Here is an 18,849-nt window from a genome sequence, read left to right as displayed (position 1 = left end):
CACTGATGCAATAATGACTTAACAATGTGATATTTGATTAGAATCATGCCAAGCACACAAACACACACAAAAAGTGACAGCATTTTTTTAACTTCTCAAATCCGCTTAAAGTTAAACACACTATCCATGGTGTATAGCACATTTTTGTCATGTGTTTTTCATGGAAAACATATAAAGTGAAATATGAGTTCTCAAAAAACAAGAGGTAAAGGGGCTAAGTGATTTTTTTAATGAAATGGTATGCAAAAATGTTCCTACTCCCTGAAAGATATCACTGAAATAAGTTTTATGACATATCTCACTAGTTTCTGTGACAACTCAGTGGTCTCTGACACTTTCTGCCTGTCAATCATCTAATAGTGTTGTAGTTGCAGTGAATTATTGATGCATAATACCATATTCTGAGCACCAAGTAAATGACAGGATAATGTAACAGTTTCAGGTCCTCTCTTTGTTCTCACCTTATGTCACTAAGTGACACAAGAGATGCTGGTAGAAAGATGATTGAATTAGAGGGATTTATTGGCATCAGAGTGTCCATTAGTGGTGAGACCAGCATTGCCAGGGAGAACAATGAGTCTGTGTGCCAGGTGAATAAATGAATTGATATGCTGATTCAACAACAGAACTTCCATTTCAATGCATTACAAACATACTTGCATTCTTTGGGAACAATTTTAAGACAACTCAATAGTTATTCTCACTTAAAGTTACACTTAATGGACACAGAATAATGTTGCAAGTACATAATATTTGCAGAAAATGAAAGCAACAGCTACTTGTAAAGTTAAGAAAGAAATCATGCATGCGTCCAAGTCACGCAAACTCACAAAATGCTTGAGCAACATTAATCAGGATGAAAGTCCCAGAGAATTACTATGAGAATTGCATTGCTTTGTAAAATGAATTGCAAGATCAAGAGGTCCCTGTAGAACTCTGTAAACATTGTCAGAAACCACTAAAGGTCTTCCCACCAGGTATTGGAAGTCCATAACTTTTACAAGAGTTCGTCAAAACTTAAAAAGGAGGCCTTCCATTAGTAAAGCCAGGTATTTCCTGTGAATGTGAATGGCCTTTTGGCTTTGTGGCTGACTAGAATATACCATTCCTATCTGAAACAGCTTAACTGGTCCAGTGACCCATCTGTCCACAGGTATTTTAAAGGACTAAAAAGAATGGCTCAAGTATGCCTTTCTGACTTGACCAGATGGATGGTCGCCACTGAGCATTCACATAAACCATAAAACAACTGATGCATAGTTAAAGGTTTTCCTTTGTATTCCCGCATTTTCAAATGTCAAACAGGGTTGAATACGTGGTCCATTCTTAAACGCAGTTACTGTGAGAAACAACAACACACAGATTAACACTTTTTCGGCAAAGGGCCATGTGTAAATCTGGCTTATGTCTAAATATATTTTGATGCAAAAAAGTTGCATATCATTAATATCCCAACAATTTCAAATACATTTAATAATAGAGGTTAATTGATATATATATATATATATATATATATATATATATATATATATATATATGCTAATGCTGATATCTAGAAAGCAGGCTGTCCAGTAGTGATCAAATGCTGATGCACATTACTGTACATTACAATGTAATCATAGCAACGTTACATTTCTGAAAATAACTGATAATAACATAAGAAATACTTATGGAACCATCACATCTGTTAACTGGCCAAGCCAGTGGGGTAATTGCCTGATTTATCGGCTTGCCTGATATAATGGTCTATCACTAGTTGACAGTTTTGTTTAAAACATACATTTTTGTATAAGTATTGTAGCTCCTTTTAATCCCAGCAAACATTGGAAAGAGAAGTATGTCTTTTTCAAAGGGATCTGAGAACTCAGTCCTCACTTTTAACTTACTAAAAGCATGTCTCAAAAAGTGCTGACAAGGTTGTTAGGACCGCCAGGCAAATTATATAAGGGTGTCCTTGTCAACCATCTTACGATCTAAATCAAATGCAAGAAGGATTTCATCTCACAAATTGGGTTTTCTGTTGAGTTAATGTCACCTCATCCATTTAAAAAGTAATGAAACCCCGTTTCAGCACAGTGGAGTTCTCACCACATTTAAAAAAAAATGCCAAAGTGGGCATGGTCAGGGAGAAAAGGGAGTAAGACAAAAACTCTCGGATCCAATCACTCAGCTATATTTCACTAATGCAGTTAACAGCATTAAAGTGCACCTATTATGGTTTTTAAATGTGCCTCATTTTGTTTAAAAGGTCTCATTCAATAGATTTACATGCATCCAAGGCCAAAAAACACTTTAATTTGCTCATAATTATAATTGCAGCATTACCTTTTTTTCCTTCAATGATCCTTTCTAAAGCATTAATTCTAAACTCCTCCTTACAGAGAGCCTACTATGCTATGATTGGTCAACCACTTACAGTGTGTGTCAGAAAGGAAATGCCCACTACTTTTTAAAATTCTGTTAACTACATACAAAGCTTTGAATGGTCTATTTCCGCAGTACATAAGTGACCTTCTACCATATTAAATCTCGTTCGTTACGATCACAAAATTCTGGCCTGTTAATTATCCCTAAAATATCAAAATCCACAAAAGGAGGTAGATCCTTTTCATATTCGGCTCCTATGGAATAATCACCCTAACACTGTTCAAGATGCAGACATACTCAGTTTAAGTCTAGACTAAAGACTCATCTATTTAGCCAGGCATACACATAATTTATCCATCAACTCACAATTAGGCTGCTTTAGTTAGGTCTGCCAGAGCCAGAAACAGTGATCATGATCTATAAAGCTGCAATAAATTGAATGGCATCTATACTAGTTTTTATTTTATTTGTTTCCCTGTCTCAACCTCGGGACTCCAATCCTGAGGTCACTAGAACCGGCTGGATCAAGCTCCATTCCTGCTTCTTATTGGAATACACTGCTACATGTCCCTGAGTGATGACGACTAACAGCAGCCGGTGCCAGCCAAACATCACTTCAGTCTATTATGATGGACTTCAGAGGATGAACTGATGCCAACTCCAACCATAAGACATGGGATAGACTTCATATGCCGCTGCCTGAACCTTGGATTTAGGACAGACCCCACCACAAATACAGTCCAGGTTGATCTGCGATGCACCTCACTCATCTCTGCCTGCATCACCTCGGTCTATTGATGGACTACACTCTTGAAATGGAATGCATAGACTAACAATTAATTTCCAACAAAAGCCTTCATCAGCCAACCAACAAGGACAATTGTATCTATGTGAACTTCTGCAGTTAATCTAGGATGGACTTCAATGACATTAGTCATTAATCTTACAGTTCATAAAAAAATATTTGTTTAAACACTGACCCTTAACGCTTAGTTTAATAAATTTAAACCATGACTTGCACTATACATAAGTAATATTGGCATTATATTCATGATGTTAGCCAGAGGGGAACTGGCCCCCTCAGTGAGCCTGATTTCTCCCAAGGTTATTTTTATCCATTAATCAACATCTTATGGAGTTTTGTGTTCCTTGCCACAGTCATTTTCAACTTGCTCACTGGGGTTATAAATACAATTATTATTTAATTACTTATTTTTAAACACAATTCGCAATCGTATTTTATCAAACTAGATATAAAATGTTTATCTTCTGTTAATGCATGATCTTCTATTAAGCTGCTTTGAAACAATGTGTGTTGTGAAAGGCACTATACAAATTAAAATGACTTGACTACCATATCAGAGATTCAGCTCCATCTGAAAAAATGTCTGTTACCTTACCAATTTGAGCCCAAGTCCAATAGTGATACATCGGAAGATCAACCCAAACCACCATCGCAAGCATGTCAAAAACAGGACATTTCTCAGTGGTAAGGTTTATATGTAGTTTGACAATAACGTGAGTTAGCCGGTTAGCAGAGGCTAACAGCGTGCACTGGCTGCACATGTAAACAGACCAGAGGTGGGTTTTTTGTTACCAAATTACGTAAATTATAGTACAGGAAGTAAGAATCGGCTCTTTCTTTTGGGTGCCAATAACTCCATTTGTCGTGCACTTTGATTTTTGAAACTTTGCAGACATTTTTACAGCTATATAACACACTACATGAAAGATAATATTTGAAAAACCATAATAGGTACTCTTTAAAGATTCTTGCTTGTAACAAAATGCACAAATAAATTATACATTGTTTTGTAAGCTCCAAATAAATTACACAGAAACACACTGGACATTTTATATCTGTCATTTAATGCGCAAATAAATGCCAAGCCATGCACTCTGTATTGACAATAAGTGAATGCGTTTGACATTTTTTATAACTTTTGAGAATTATTCCAAGGTGTTGATTCACAAATATAAGTGCTTGGATCAGTTAACACACACATTAAGGATGGATGGATCAACAGAATGTGTCTAAGACTATCAGTGTAAACTGCGCCTCAAACGAGCCTAGATTCACCTCTTCGTATATCTTGAAACACTCACTTTGATAAATGTAAATTGCATGAACATTTAGAAGGTTTTGCAATTAATTAAAAGCCTTACAGTTCTGTACCTCTATAATCATCACGTGGAAGGCTTGCAGTCTTGAACACTCGCAGCCCAGTATTAATTCTCTCAACTGAAGTACTTGAGAGTTTGAAGTGCTCGTCTAAAAAAATGTCACATGGTGTCAAGAGAATCATGCGCCTACTCTTGGATAAGGCCACACATTTTCAATACTAATTATGACACTGATGACATATGATACACTAGAGTACATGGAAACATCACATCATCAGCATCATAGACCCAGGTTTGATCCCGCGTTGAAGTAATGAAGTAATAATGTTTGCAAAATCTGTAACGAGCATTATTCGAAGGTTGCATTTTTATGCTCAAACATTACATTTTTACTCCATTGATGGCAGGGGCGAAAATTTCATCAAAATGTTGGGGAGGGACAATAAACATAATTCTCAAGAGCAATTTTTGAAGGGGACACCAAGGTTTTTTTTGTTGTTGCCCCGTTTGCATTTGTTTTATTTTATTTCTTAAACAATTATTTTAAGAATATATCATTATATTATTTACAATACACATATTTTAATGATATTTTAGGGGGTGACAACCCTCAGATAGGGGGGTCCTGAACCCCCTGACACCCCCCGCGCGATTTCAGCCTATGATAGATGGTTAGGTTTACACTTGGGGGAACAGTTTATAAATTATGCATTCATCTTCACTGTATTACAGCCTGTACCGCTGAAAACAACTCGCTTTTGACGTCCCTCTATGGACTAGGGCTGCAACTAACAATTATTTTGATAATGGATTAATCTAACGATTATTAGAAAGATTATTAGACTATTCTGCGATTATTGCACCGATAATAATTAGCTATTAACAGATTATTCTGCTTGTGCCCTGACTTAAAACGTTGTATTAATAAAGAGGACAAAATCATCTTTTAAAAATTCCTCTAAATGACATTCACTGAATTAAAGGGGATATCGATGTCGATATTAGTTGACGATATTGTTGTTGATATCATCAACTAATCGTTTCAGCCCAACCATGGACATTACACCAGGAAAATGGAGCACAAACGTGTCTATACAACCAACAGCACTTTGGCCACTGATGGCAGTCTTTTAAATTTCGGTAAACAAAGACCCATTTGAGCTAAAAAAACATTCAGATTTCACAAAGAGAGTCTGCACTGGTCTGTGTACAAGTGTGTAGAACTAGACATCACAAACAATACAGGACAAGAGAAAGGGGCTTCTTTTATCTTATTCTTAAGTTGAATATATAAACATACAAAGCACACCACTGTCATACATTTCAGGTTTCAGAATGAGCTATAAAAGTTTTATAATATAATTATGCTTTCTGACTGAAGCAAACTTTAATATGAACCTTTGCAGTACATTTCTGATAAAGACAAGTATTCCAGATTTACTTAACCCAAAATCTGTAATTTTTTAAAGAATTTGATTTGTAAAAAAAACTAAAACTACCTACAGATTGTCAAACACTGACATGTCACTTCACTCTACCATGGGACACTGACAAGTATGTTGCAGGACTGATCTAGTTTCAGTTCAACATGTTTTGATAGCACGATTTGTATCTGGATTACAAATCCTTATTTTTCAGATATTCATCTGAAAAAAAAGGGTGTCATACTGTACTCATATTTTCCAAATAAATACATGTTTCAGCGAATGAAGAATCACAACATATCAGATAAATATGTGCCTGAAGCTCATACAGCCTCATAATTGAACATTCTAGACAATTAATTCTGGAAAAATAGTGGGATAGGTTTAGGAGAGTTTTCAAGTGGAACTTCAAGACATCTGTGTGTAAAACCTAAAGTGGAGAGAAGGTGAGTTTTTGCTCACTCACATGGCAATTTTCAGAAGCCCTTGAAAGTCCAAAGCAGGTAGGTGTTATAAATTCAGAGATGCACTACTCATTCATTCATTTTGCCAATGAGATTCCATAAAACAAAACCCATCTACTTGAGGTTTAAAAAAAGATTAGATCAGATAACTATCAGCACATTATTTTATTAACCTACAAACTCAAGTAACACACAGAATTCATTGCAGCAATAGGAGCTTTACAATCTTGATGGTACAATAACCTTATGACAAGGATTTCTATTAGCATTATGAGGAATGACTTACTATATTTTGTTACAAATAGGTAAATTGGTGGGTAGTCTAATCTTTGCTCTCAGAAGTCACCACACAGGATCTTATAGGTCAAGAATAACAGAACTTTGGATGCCCCGATTATGTCCAACCAAAGACGATTGAAAAAAGATACCTCAAAGTAGGTCTGCATGATTATGACAAATCCAAATTCCTTTGATATTGTAAATGTGATTAATTTCAATAAATATAATTTACACTAAAATATGTATTTGAGGTGGATCAACTGCATGTTATATTCTTTATGTTGGCTATAACAAAACAAGCTCAGAAATGTGTTCCTGAATAGTTAACAGTAGACATCACAACTTTTTAATGTGGTGCTTCTGTGAGTGAATTGCGCTCAGCAGTGTGATTTCATAAGGCCTACACCAGCCTTGAAGAGAGGTCTCTGACCCAAAAACCATGGTTAAAGACAGAAATGAATAGTCTAATTTCTGACTGAGTCCAATAAATTTATTTTTACACTGCATTTTCTTGTATATTTTTTACTTCTTTAAGTTAAAAAGGTGCATAAGTTAAACTGGCATTCTTCATACACTGAGGTGATGATCCGCACACAGATGATATTCTATGACTTTAAGCACTCGGTTAAGGCCTGTATAACTTCCAACTGAGCCACCTAAATAGCTTATCTGTGCTTTGACAGAGGCCAAAGCGATATATAAAAAAATGCATTTCATGTTTGTCAACGTGTTTGAAAATGTGAGCCTTTATTTTTATTACAAAATATATTAAATGACAAATAAATGTCTGCTCAAATAATTAATAATCTGCAAAGCAAGATACAACCAGACCCTGATTTCTGATGCACATTGTTTTAGTGTGGGTTTACCCCTAAAACAATTAATAGAGAACATATGTTTTTAACGGTATAGGTTAACCTCAAAATTGAAATTCTCTTATCATTTACTCACTTTTATGTCATCCCAAATGTGTATGACTTACTTTCTTCTGCAGAACAAAAATTAAGATTTTTAGAAGAATATTTCCGCGAATGGTGACCAGACCATTCAAGTTCCAAAAATCACATTAAGTCAGCATAAAAGTAATCTACAGCATATTACTCCAGTAGTTAAATCCATATGTTCAGAAGTGATTTGGTAGATTTGGGTGAGAAACAGATCAATATTTAAAGTCTCTTTTACTATAAATCTTCACTTTCATATTCTGAAAGTGAAAGTAAAAATTTAGATTTATACTTAAAAAAAAAGTATTTAAATATTGATCTGTTTCTCACCCGAAGTGATTACGTCGCTTAAAAAGTTATACATTAAACATATAGATTTGTATAGATTATATTTATGCTTCCTTTATGTGATGTTTGGAGCTTCAAAAGGTCTGGTCACCATTCACTTGCATTGAAAGGACCATTCAGAGCTGAGACATTCTTCTAAAAACCTTTGTTTTTGCTCAGCAGAAGAAAGTCAGTCATACGCATATGGGATGGCATGAAAGAGAATTTCCCCTTGTGGGTGAACTATCCCTCTAAGGGAATTTTGTAGCAAATATATTGTGTATAAAAATATATATTATATGTATGGAAGATATGATACTATTCCAAGCAAAATCTCCCTACAAAGGATCTTTGTTACCTTACAATATCTTATTTCTGCTCATTTGGAAGTCTATACAATTTTGTTATTTAGCCATTTTGTTATTTTGAAACAGTTTATAATAAAATACATTTTTAAATACATTTAATATCAAATCTGTGCTCATAACAACGTTCGAAAACGTTTGTCTCATTTCTGTACAAATTGAGGGAGGCATGGAGACAGACTTGCTTGGATGGCATCATAGTTGGACGGCACTCCGTCGAGTCAATAGACTCCCTCCCCCTGCCATAGATTTTCTCTGTAATTCATATGGGTAGACTGCCTCTACTCATAAGCGTCTGACCCTACCTCCCGTCAAACTAAGTCGCTCTTTCGTCTCCCACTTAGCTGTGACAGCCATCCTCCAATGTGCTCAGTCAGTGGCTATCGAGAGCGGTCGTTATTGCACCTGCTTCGGTAGTGGTCGTTGGGTAGCATCCATCCAGTACGCGCGAGAAGACACTGTGGACCATCAAATACATAAGTGACAAAACTTTAAAGATCCGAAGAGATCGTTTTACGTCATGGACGTAAGACTGCATCTGAAGCAAATTGCTTTGCTGTGTTTTATCTGCTTGTTTTTAACACCTTGTGGATTAGCATGTGGTCCTGGTAGAGGTTATGGAAAACGAAGACACCCAAAGAAATTAACACCGTTGGCTTACAAGCAATTCATTCCCAACGTGGCTGAGAAAACCCTTGGGGCCAGCGGCAAATACGAAGGCAAAATCACAAGGAATTCTGACAGATTTAAAGAGCTGATTCCCAATTATAATCCCGATATCATCTTTAAAGACGAGGAAAACACAAATGCTGACAGACTGATGACACAGGTATGGACACATGTGCGCGTAACTGCGCAGCAGTAGACTTTCAGCCACTTGGAGACACTGACAGCGCGCGGTAGAACTAAGTTTTACACTACTTAAGACAGCATTGCATTATATGACAGTTGTGCCAAAGAGCTGGGCTATTATGTGATCAATATATAGACTTATATTATATTGCCATAGACTACTAAGACTTGAAAGAGGCGGAATAGTATAATCATTTTGTGTTCAAACATTTCATCAGCTAGATTTTATAGACTGCTGGGTAGCCATTCATAATAGTCTATCTATTTACTTATTAGGATAAGACCTTATAGCCCATTTTTGTTATACGTGCGAAAAAGGCGCATATTGCTATTTTTTTTATAAACCTACCGTGGTTTAAAAGTAAGTGTTGAGTATTTTTTCTCCAAACAAACTCCTGACAGTTAATATCTTAATTAAATATATGAAACACAACCGCCTCCCCACGCCGTAAGGATCAGGCTGTTTCGTAATATTTTTCATCTGGGTTGCTTCGAAATTAACATGTCTTCCTTGGGATCAATTCTTTGTTTCTGTGTTTGAATAGGCCTCGTTTGCATGACCTGCTTATACTGCGGACTAATAGAAAATGTAGGTCAGAAGAGATCTTTGCACTGATGTTGCGCGTCTCATTAGTGGACATTATACAGGCTCGTTTTCCTTGCGTTGCAATCAGCTGTTTTCTCTGATTAAAACTGTTTTTCCAGAACCGTAGGAGGAAGATGAGGCACACATTCCCGGCACAAATTGAAGCATCACAGCAACTTGCCAATAAAAATAACACATATGATATCCAAAGTGAAGATACATTTAATTAAAGCAACCCATCAACAGTTGCGAAGCACTGGTGGCGACGTCTTTGTAGTTGATTGCTTCTGCACCAGCTGAGAGAAAGAACTTGAATCGGTCGATCGGTCTGGAGTCTGTCTTTTGGCCAATGGCAATAAACGATATCGCACAAATCTTTTGCAGTCAAAGCTCAGGATGACAATGTGCTTGATGTAGGCTATATGACGTTATCTAACGGTTCGATTTGAACGTGGCCACGATATAGGCAAACCATAATCTGCAGGTAAAGTATATAGACTATATACTCCAAATCAAGCTGAATGTGGATGACATAATTCTGGTGACACATTCAGCATCATCCAAAAAATTTGTTTGATTTAACCTACAGTACGCCTCACTAACACACAGTCGAATGCAGATAGGCAGAACTCCAACTTTTGTAGGACAAGTTGCAAAGATAATTTGTGTTGGGAGAGGAGGACCGACATGGTTACAAACATGACACGTACGTTTTTTTTTTTTTTTTTTTTTTTACATTTGAGCATTCAGTAAAACTTCTGACACTTTTCAAAGGGAGGTCAGTATTGTGTTTCTTTACAACTTGTCTCCCTCACCCATTTAGCGCTGCAAGGACAAGTTAAACTCGTTGGCGATATCCGTCATGAACCAGTGGCCGGGCTTGAAACTGCGCGTCACGGAAGGCTGGGATGAGGACGGTCACCATTTCGAAGAATCTTTGCACTACGAGGGACGGGCGGTGGACATAACTACTTCAGACAGAGATAAAAGCAAATATGGGATGCTGTCAAGGCTTGCAGTGGAAGCAGGATTCGACTGGGTCTATTACGAATCTAAAGCCCACATTCATTGCTCTGTCAAAGCAGGTGAGCGCAATGCCATCACCATGAGTGTCACTCTCTCACACAACCGTCTCAACTTCACAGCTTTAAACTATTGATTCCTTTTTTTTTTTAGCTTAATATATATATACACTCACTAGGAACACTGGTAATAATAAAGTGCCCGATGTGGTCTTCTGCTGTTATAGCACTTCCGCCTCAAGGTTCGACGTGTTGTGCATTCTGAGATGATATTCTGCTCATTAAAATTGTACAGAGTGGTTTATCTGAGTTACCAGAGCCTTTCTGTCACCAGTCTGGCCATTCTCCATTGACCTCTCTCATCAACAAGGCGTTTGTGTCCGCAAAACTGGCGCTAACTGGATGTTTTTTGTTTTTGCCACCATTCTGAGTAAACTCTGGAGACTGTTGTGCGTGAAAATCTTAGAGATCAAATTCATGCCACGGTCAATCACTGAAATCATATTGTTCCCCATTCTGATGGTTGATGTGAACATTAACTGAAGCTCCTGACCCATATTTGAATGATTTTATGCATTGCACTTATGCCTGATCACTACATGACTGGCTGATTAGATTATCGCATAAGTAGGTAAGTGCACAGTGAGTGTAGATAAACAATAATTGCTTCTTTTGCTGTTGTGATCAAAAAAAGGATTTTTAATAAATAAGGCACTATATTGTAATAAGGTGCTATTCAGTAAACAAGGCAATACATGCTCTTTTTTTCAGGTTGTTCAGTTTAATTAAAATTAACTAAATCAACACAATTCTAGAAAAATTGTCACAACTTGATTTCATTGCGTTCAATCCAATTAAATTGAAGTTAACTTAATCCATTTGAGTTTGGACCACATGAATAATTTTTTATTTAAGTGCTGCTTAGCTCTATAAGCGGTTGCTATCAAATTGACAGTGCAACACTTTCACTGTCCTTTCTCGCTTTCTCACCTGGCATACTGATTAATAAAATAAATTAGGTTGGACCAACATAAGATAGTTAATTAAATTAAACATTAGTAGATTTAATTATTTAAAATTAGTTAGAGCATGTTATATATACAGTATAAGGGAAATTATGACTGCAATATCGGTTAGCCATATAGCACAATGGATTCACCTCAGTACTTATTAGTGCACATAAATCTGCACTTTTGTCAAGAACAATTGAGCAAAGAAGAATGGCTTATATTTTACAGGCTCCAAGCCACTAATCACCCTAATGGTGACTTCACACAAATCACAACTAACCAGCTATAACCAAACAACAACGTCAAATTAAACTATACATTTTTATATTTTTATATATACAATTATTATTTTTCTGCACAAGTTAGCTTGTTTTGACCAAACATACCTAATTTATTCAAGTGCAATGGCTTGTGGGTATTCCACACAGCTGCAATTTTGAATTTGAACATTTTAAGTTCGTAGTACTTGAAGCCAAAGTTTAAAGAACGTTTTTGTTACAATTACAAAATTTGACATGTTTGACAAGTACTGTTTAATTAGGACCATTTAAATGTTTTTAATGTCTTAAAAGTGTAATGGTAACTTAATTAAAACTAGTAACAATAGTAAAAAATTAAGCTTAAGATGAGTAAACGGTTTGTTTTACAATTTGAGAACTATTTGACCTAATGCAACCAAATTATGTTGGCTTGATGAAATGAACTTAATTTGAATGAAAGAAATTAAATTACTTGTAAAAACTCTCTCATATTCAATTAAGGGTAATGACTTTATTTATAAAAAATAAATAAATAAAAAGCTAGGATCTGGAAACAAACAAAGGGTTCAGAGACCGAGTAACGAAAAGCATAACAACAAATCGTGGTATTGAAAAATAATGACGACCCTTTACAAGTAGCAGCAATTGCGCAATACGAATTGGCACCCTGGGGTTTCTGCACCTGCGCAAACAGATACACAAAACTAAAGGGATCAGGCCAGAACAGTGTTTAAGCGCAATTTATATTACAATGTCTTTTCACTTTGTGTCACTTTAGGACTCAAGATAAATGATCTTGCTTCAATATAGACCAAATCAAAGTTTGGAACATTTCTATTTCATAAAATTCACAACTGCTCTCACTTTTTGCTGTCTAAATGTGTTGCTTAAATGGTTCCACTTTGTTTTCATTCCAGAAAATTCAGTTGCTGCTAAATCAGGGGGATGCTTTCCTGGATCTGGAACGGTGACACTTGCAGATGGGAGGAGGAAACATATAAAAGATCTCAAAGTGGGCGAGCGGGTTTTAGCTGCTGACGAGAAGGGAAATGTCTTGTTTAGCGACTTTATTATGTTTATGGACCACGATCCGACAACGAGAAGGCAATTCCTCGTCATCGAGACGTCGGAGCCCTTTAATAAGCTCACCCTCACTGCAGCGCACCTAGTTTTCACGGGGAACATTTCAGCTATGAGAGCAACATATGCCAGCAATGTAAAGCCTGGAGACACTGTTTTGGTGTCCGCAGGTATACACAAGACCCTCGAGAGCGTTACAGTGACGAGGATTTACACTGAAGAATACGAGGGCTCGTACGCGCCAGTCACGGCTCACGGAACAATAATAGTGGATCAGGTGCTGGCTTCGTGCTATGCGGTTATAGAGAATCACAAGTGGGCACATTGGGCTTTTGCACCGGTCAGGTTAAGTCACGAGTTGATGACGTGGATTTTTCCGGCTCGTGATTCAAACGTCACTTTTCAGGAGGACGGCATCAACTGGTACTCAAATGTGCTTTTTCACATTGGCTCTTGGCTGTTAGACAGAGACTCTTTCCATCCACTCGGGATTTCACACTTGAGCTGAGATCGCAGCTACAATATCACTATATGTTGGCATCAAATTAACAGACTCAAATGTAGCCTACCTTTATTTTCTGTAAGAAAAGCCTTAAAATGTTAATTGAATAATTTATTTGAAGCCTATTGGATCATTTGTCTCTGGAAACGTACTGACTGATTCAAGCAGGATGTGACTATTTGTTGAGCTTTTGTTAAACCTACAAAATATTACGCACGCACGCACACACACACACACACACACACACACACACACACACACGAGAAAGCATTGGATGTACTGTGCTGTAAGCTACAATGTGCAACCGACTGTTCTATTTTATTGGATACGCATAGGGTGTTGCTCAAAAAATATATTTTTATACACAGATTTGTATATTAGATTTTTTTTTGACGGATCTAAAGTAGGCTTTTTCCAGAATCAGATTTCGTTATTTTAAATAGTGCAAAGTACGGAAGTGTGTTAAATGTATTTAAAAAGTTGCGATGTATCAACAAACTGTTCATGTCATTGTGTCGAGTTTGTCAAGTGTCATTGTTTTGAGCACTGTTTCAACGTTTGTGTATTTACTACACTAACCGTTTTTATTTTAAGTGTACCTTTCTTGACAAAAGTAGCCTACTCAAAATAAATTCGTGATACGGCAAAAACTGCCTAAATGTTTGTAGAACACAATGTATTTTCCTTGTTTTAGAAGAGCAATAATCCAAAATGCTTATAGTTGGACTTTGTGCCGTGTTATTAAAGGGTTATAGCAAGCTTTTAAAGGGCGGTTATAACTCATTTCTTTGGGAGGAAACAGACTAGGCTAATTGAACAGTGCAAACTAGCATAAGCATACTCCAAAATCCAAACTCATTTATTTCTATTCAAAGACAATTGCTGCATCAGCCAAAGCAGGCTAAAGTCACACAAGCATTGCAAAATGGAGCACGACACCAGAAACTAGATGTAACACATTATGAAACTCGTACTGACCAGTACGAGTTCAACTGATGGCGTTTAAGAAGTATAAAGTGCGACATCTGGTGGGTAATTACGGCTCTGTTTAGCTTTTGTTGACGGCTGAGGAAACATCACTGGCGCGTGATGTTAAAAATGCAAGTGAAATGTCGAATCTTTATCCTTTGGTTTAAACGTTTTTGTGTGTGTGTGTGTGTGTGTGTGTGTGTGTGTGTGTGTGGTTTTAAGTGTTTTTTTAATCTTCCATTTCAATATTTAAGTCCACCATTTAAGTTAAATTTAACGTGAAATTAAAAGTTTATTAATAATAATAATAATTATAATTATTATTTATTATTATTATTATTATTATTATTATTATTATTATTATTATTATTGTTAATCTCTTTGTTAACCTAATAACAGCTACATTGAATCTTCATTTATAAAACCGAATTAAATACAAATCAAATAACATAACTATTTTTATACAAATTAATCTGCATTATAAAGAATGACTCAGTCGAAAGTATTGTAGATAAAAGGGAAAAGAAAACAAATGCACAACAAGAATAAAGAAGTTGTACCCTCTGTAACCTTTGACATAACTGTTAGAGCATTCCCATGGCAAACATATTGATCACAAAAATCAATAACTTTGTAGGCCCCCCTGTAGCCAATTCGGCTCTACAAGCTCTACATGACCAAGACATGTATTCAAAAGACCTGAAAATTATTGGAAAAAATATCAAGAGAGACAAGGTTAATCTAGAAAGGCTTAGTGGGACAAAATACCACAATTTCAACTTCACTTATTGGGAATGTATACTGATTTTTGGGAACTACTTTCAAAATAACAAAAACCTTATTCACTTAGTGACATCTTTCATTTTTTTTAATGAGAATGATAAGGGATAGACTTACCATCTCTTCAATGGCAACTCATGTTGTCCGGTGTTTTTTGTCAACTGAATGTTCTTGAACAGATGTTTTTCTCAATGTATTGTCCGTGGAATGATCCAGAACACTTTAAACTGCAGTACAGCCCATTGAAGAGACTGAATGTCTATCCCTCACAGCCTTGTTGTCATTCCCATCAAAAATCAAAGATGTTAATAATGTCTATAAGGCCATAGATGATTCAAAGGGGTTTAAATGTGTTACACATGAGCTAGAGATGTACAAAGGATTATGAATGCAAAGCTCTGAAATAATTGAAAGCAATGAAGCTCAACTGTGGCACAAGTTCAAGCAGTGACTACTGCCCATCTGAGTCAGATAATCCATCAGAATTCAATCAGACACTAGGCATAAAACCTGTGATGAATGATGCAGACAGGCTGGGAGATACACTGGAATGCTTATCTTTTTCCCCTCAACATTTTAGTCCAACACAACATCGGCGGCGACTGTGGTGGTGGGGTGGCTTAAATTGCTTAATGAGAAAAGTAAGTAACATTTAGAGTGTTGCGACAAGGATTGAAATTCCACTCACATTTTCTGCTTTTGTGGAGGGTGCGGTGTTGACTCTGTGTGGTTGAGACTTGCTGGAAGACACAAAAGGAGCTGCGTGGAGACAGAGGGATGACCTTGGGCCTGGCCCAGGTACAAAAGCACTGCTGAAGGAACATTCCAGGGGACCAAGAAAGCAAACTAGCCCCTAATCCTTGCTCTATCCCACAGTCTGCCGGATCAAAGAAGGGCCACTCTCTGCAAATGTTGACATTCCCCAACACAAGATGTTGGAGTCTTGGAAAATATTTTAGAATGAAACGTCTGTTGCAAGCAAAAGACGGAGCACAATAGATGAGGTAGTCTTGTTATATCTACAAAGCAGTGAACCACATATTCTTTCGGTGGTCTGTGTGATTCAAGATGGAAAGTATTAGTTTTTGCATGTTTTTGTGGAGTTAAACAATTACATCAGTGTTTAAAAAAAGAAAGTCCATAACAACCACCTGTGTTTGAATTTGTTAAAACTGAAATAAAAAAGATCCAAGGAATATGATTAAAACAGAATTTACAGCTTTTTCAACCTATACTCACTAAAGAAATAATGATATAAAGAATATTAAAGTATAAAGAATGTAAATCTTTTTTTAAAACTAGTTATTAACAGTCTGCTAAAACGTTGAGAAGTTTTATGTGATTCTAAGCTGCTTAAAATACCCAGACATATTCTAAAGTGAAAAGATATTGCGTAAATTGATTGGCAAATTAAGTGACAAATTGGCCACTAGATGGTTCTGGATATTTGGTATTGAGTACCCATCTCAAACACAGTACTTGGCTAACGATATTGTACTTTGTCAGTCACACAGAATTATTGGGAAAGTTATAAACAGGCCATTACCATCAAAATGATGCTGTTAGGTTATTTTTATGTCCACTTCCTACTGAGACAAAGCTGCACTTAAAAACATAAATAAGTGTTTATATAAAAGTGACTTAAAATAATATTTCTGGTGCAATACAAGTTAAGCTCAATCAACAGCATTTGTGACTTAATGTTGATAACCACAAACAATATTTTTGTCTTGCCCCTCCTTTTCTTAAAAAAAAAAAAGAAAAAAGAAAAATACTCAGTTTCAAAAGTATTGCCACAACACGTAAACAATATGCATGATAATATGATTTCAGTGTAATAAAATCGCTTACTAACCTTTTCTGTTTAAAGTTATAGTCAATTTTACAATTTCATTGCCATGACGATGTATTGTCAACAAAACCTTAAACGACTGTAAAAATTATGATTTAAACAACTTTAATTCTTCTGTTAAAACTCATTATTTGAGCTGTTATGCAAATGCTTTTATAAAATTATAAGCTTCACATTTCTGCCTTTAAACCCTCCAAAAATTTCCCCCATTCACTTTCATTGTAAGTGCCTCACTGAAACATCAATTGTTACTACCTTTTTTTTTTTTTTAAAGAAAAGGAGGGATGAGTCGAAAACAATTTTTGTAATTTTAACATAAATGCTGTTGATGGAGCTTAAATTGTATTGAACACGTTTTATTCCTTTAATATCTGTATATCAAAATGAAAATGTAAAGATTTCCAGATCATACTCTATAATGTTAATTAGTCTCAGATCAACATGTATTGTAATTGTTGCCATTATTGTTAATGTCTGTATGATACTGTTTTGTTTTAAGTATTCTCATTCCTGTGTTATGTATTTCTGTAATACCTACCCAGGATAGAATAAATAGATAAACTGGCACATTTAGATAAATGTTTGTAAATGTGCACTGTCCCTGTACATCTAAACTGAATAAAGTATGACATGTACAGTCTACTCAGTACAATGCAAGTATAGTGTACGTATTTAATGGAAACCAAGGAGCAAAATGTAAACAACTGCCAAACCACTGTCTTCTAACAAGGAGGAAAACAAAGGACATTTCAAGATCAGATGTGAAGTGAACCTCAAAAGAATCTCATTAATAACAAAAGCAAAATATAAAAATAAAATGTGGACAAAATCATTGTAAATATTCTTAGCATATTGTTGGACAGGGTTTGAGCTCGATCTCCAATAGGTTTAGTTGTTAAGCCTTACTATGAAGCTGGTACTGGTTTGAGTAGTCACAGGCTCTGTGCTCATACTGGAACTGTGGGGTCTATAATAGCAGTGGCAGAAAGGGGAAAAAAGAGAGCCTAAGCATCATGGTATATGGCACCCAATACCACATAAACAAATATGAATGAAACGAGAACATGCTGGGAAAATAAATTTCTAAAGTGAACTTACATGAAAGCGCAGCATTCATTTCCCTTGACTGTCACCTATGTCAAAAGAACGTTATAAAAGGTCAGTTCAAAGGTATGACCCATGAGGGACACTTATTTAAAAGTAATGATGCTGGGCTGGTGACCATTATCACGTTCCAGTTGCATACTTGGTCCATTTTTACAGGGTGACAGTGTGCCTGCTGCATGTCAGGGTCAGTGGTGTTTTTGTAATACTCGTGACATCATAAAACTGCCAGCTCATTAGAGGCCATTGAGAAGCAATGTTGCATGTAATGGCTGCTGTTGTAACATTCCAGGTAGCTGTTTGGTCATTGCAGAACACTGTGGGTGGTAAAGTGTGATCCTAACATCTTCTGAATAATTGGAAAAAACGTCTGCTGATGCTGGTAAATGAGACATGTTTTAAACTTATAATTCACCCAAAAATGAAAATTCTGTCATCATTTAGTCACCCTCATGTTGTTCCAAACTCATACGAGTTTCTGTGGAACACAAAAGGTGATGTAAAGCAGTATGTTAGTCTAAGTCCCCTTTCATTTTCA

General features: G+C 36.1%; 1 protein-coding gene across 1 annotated transcript; it reads left to right on the top strand.

Annotated features, from left to right (window-relative positions):
- Positions 1-8,722: 8,722 nt before the first annotated feature.
- Positions 8,723-14,238, top strand: LOC127648872 (tiggy-winkle hedgehog protein). Its single transcript, XM_052133684.1, has 3 exons — positions 8,723-9,123; positions 10,556-10,817; positions 12,942-14,238. Exons 1-3 carry the CDS (start codon positions 8,815-8,817, stop codon positions 13,610-13,612), a joined length of 1,242 nt encoding a protein of 413 aa, XP_051989644.1. The 5' UTR covers positions 8,723-8,814; the 3' UTR covers positions 13,613-14,238.
- Positions 14,239-18,849: the final 4,611 nt, after the last annotated feature.

The sequence above is a fragment of the Xyrauchen texanus genome, chromosome 9, assembly GCF_025860055.1.
Source record: "Xyrauchen texanus isolate HMW12.3.18 chromosome 9, RBS_HiC_50CHRs, whole genome shotgun sequence".
Taxonomy (NCBI): Eukaryota; Metazoa; Chordata; class Actinopteri; order Cypriniformes; family Catostomidae; genus Xyrauchen; species Xyrauchen texanus.
Note: the sequence above shows the minus strand (reverse complement) of the source record. Positions and strands in the feature narration are given on the sequence as shown.

Coding starts and splice junctions, on each gene's coding strand:
- LOC127648872 (XM_052133684.1), top strand. CDS start 8,815: ATGGACGTAAGACTGCATCTGAAGCAAATTGCTTTGCTGTGTTTTATC. Junction 9,124..10,555: donor CTGACAGACTGATGACACAG/GTATGGACACAT, acceptor TCACCCATTTAG/CGCTGCAAGGACAAGTTAAA. Junction 10,818..12,941: donor TCATTGCTCTGTCAAAGCAG/GTGAGCGCAATG, acceptor TTTTCATTCCAG/AAAATTCAGTTGCTGCTAAA.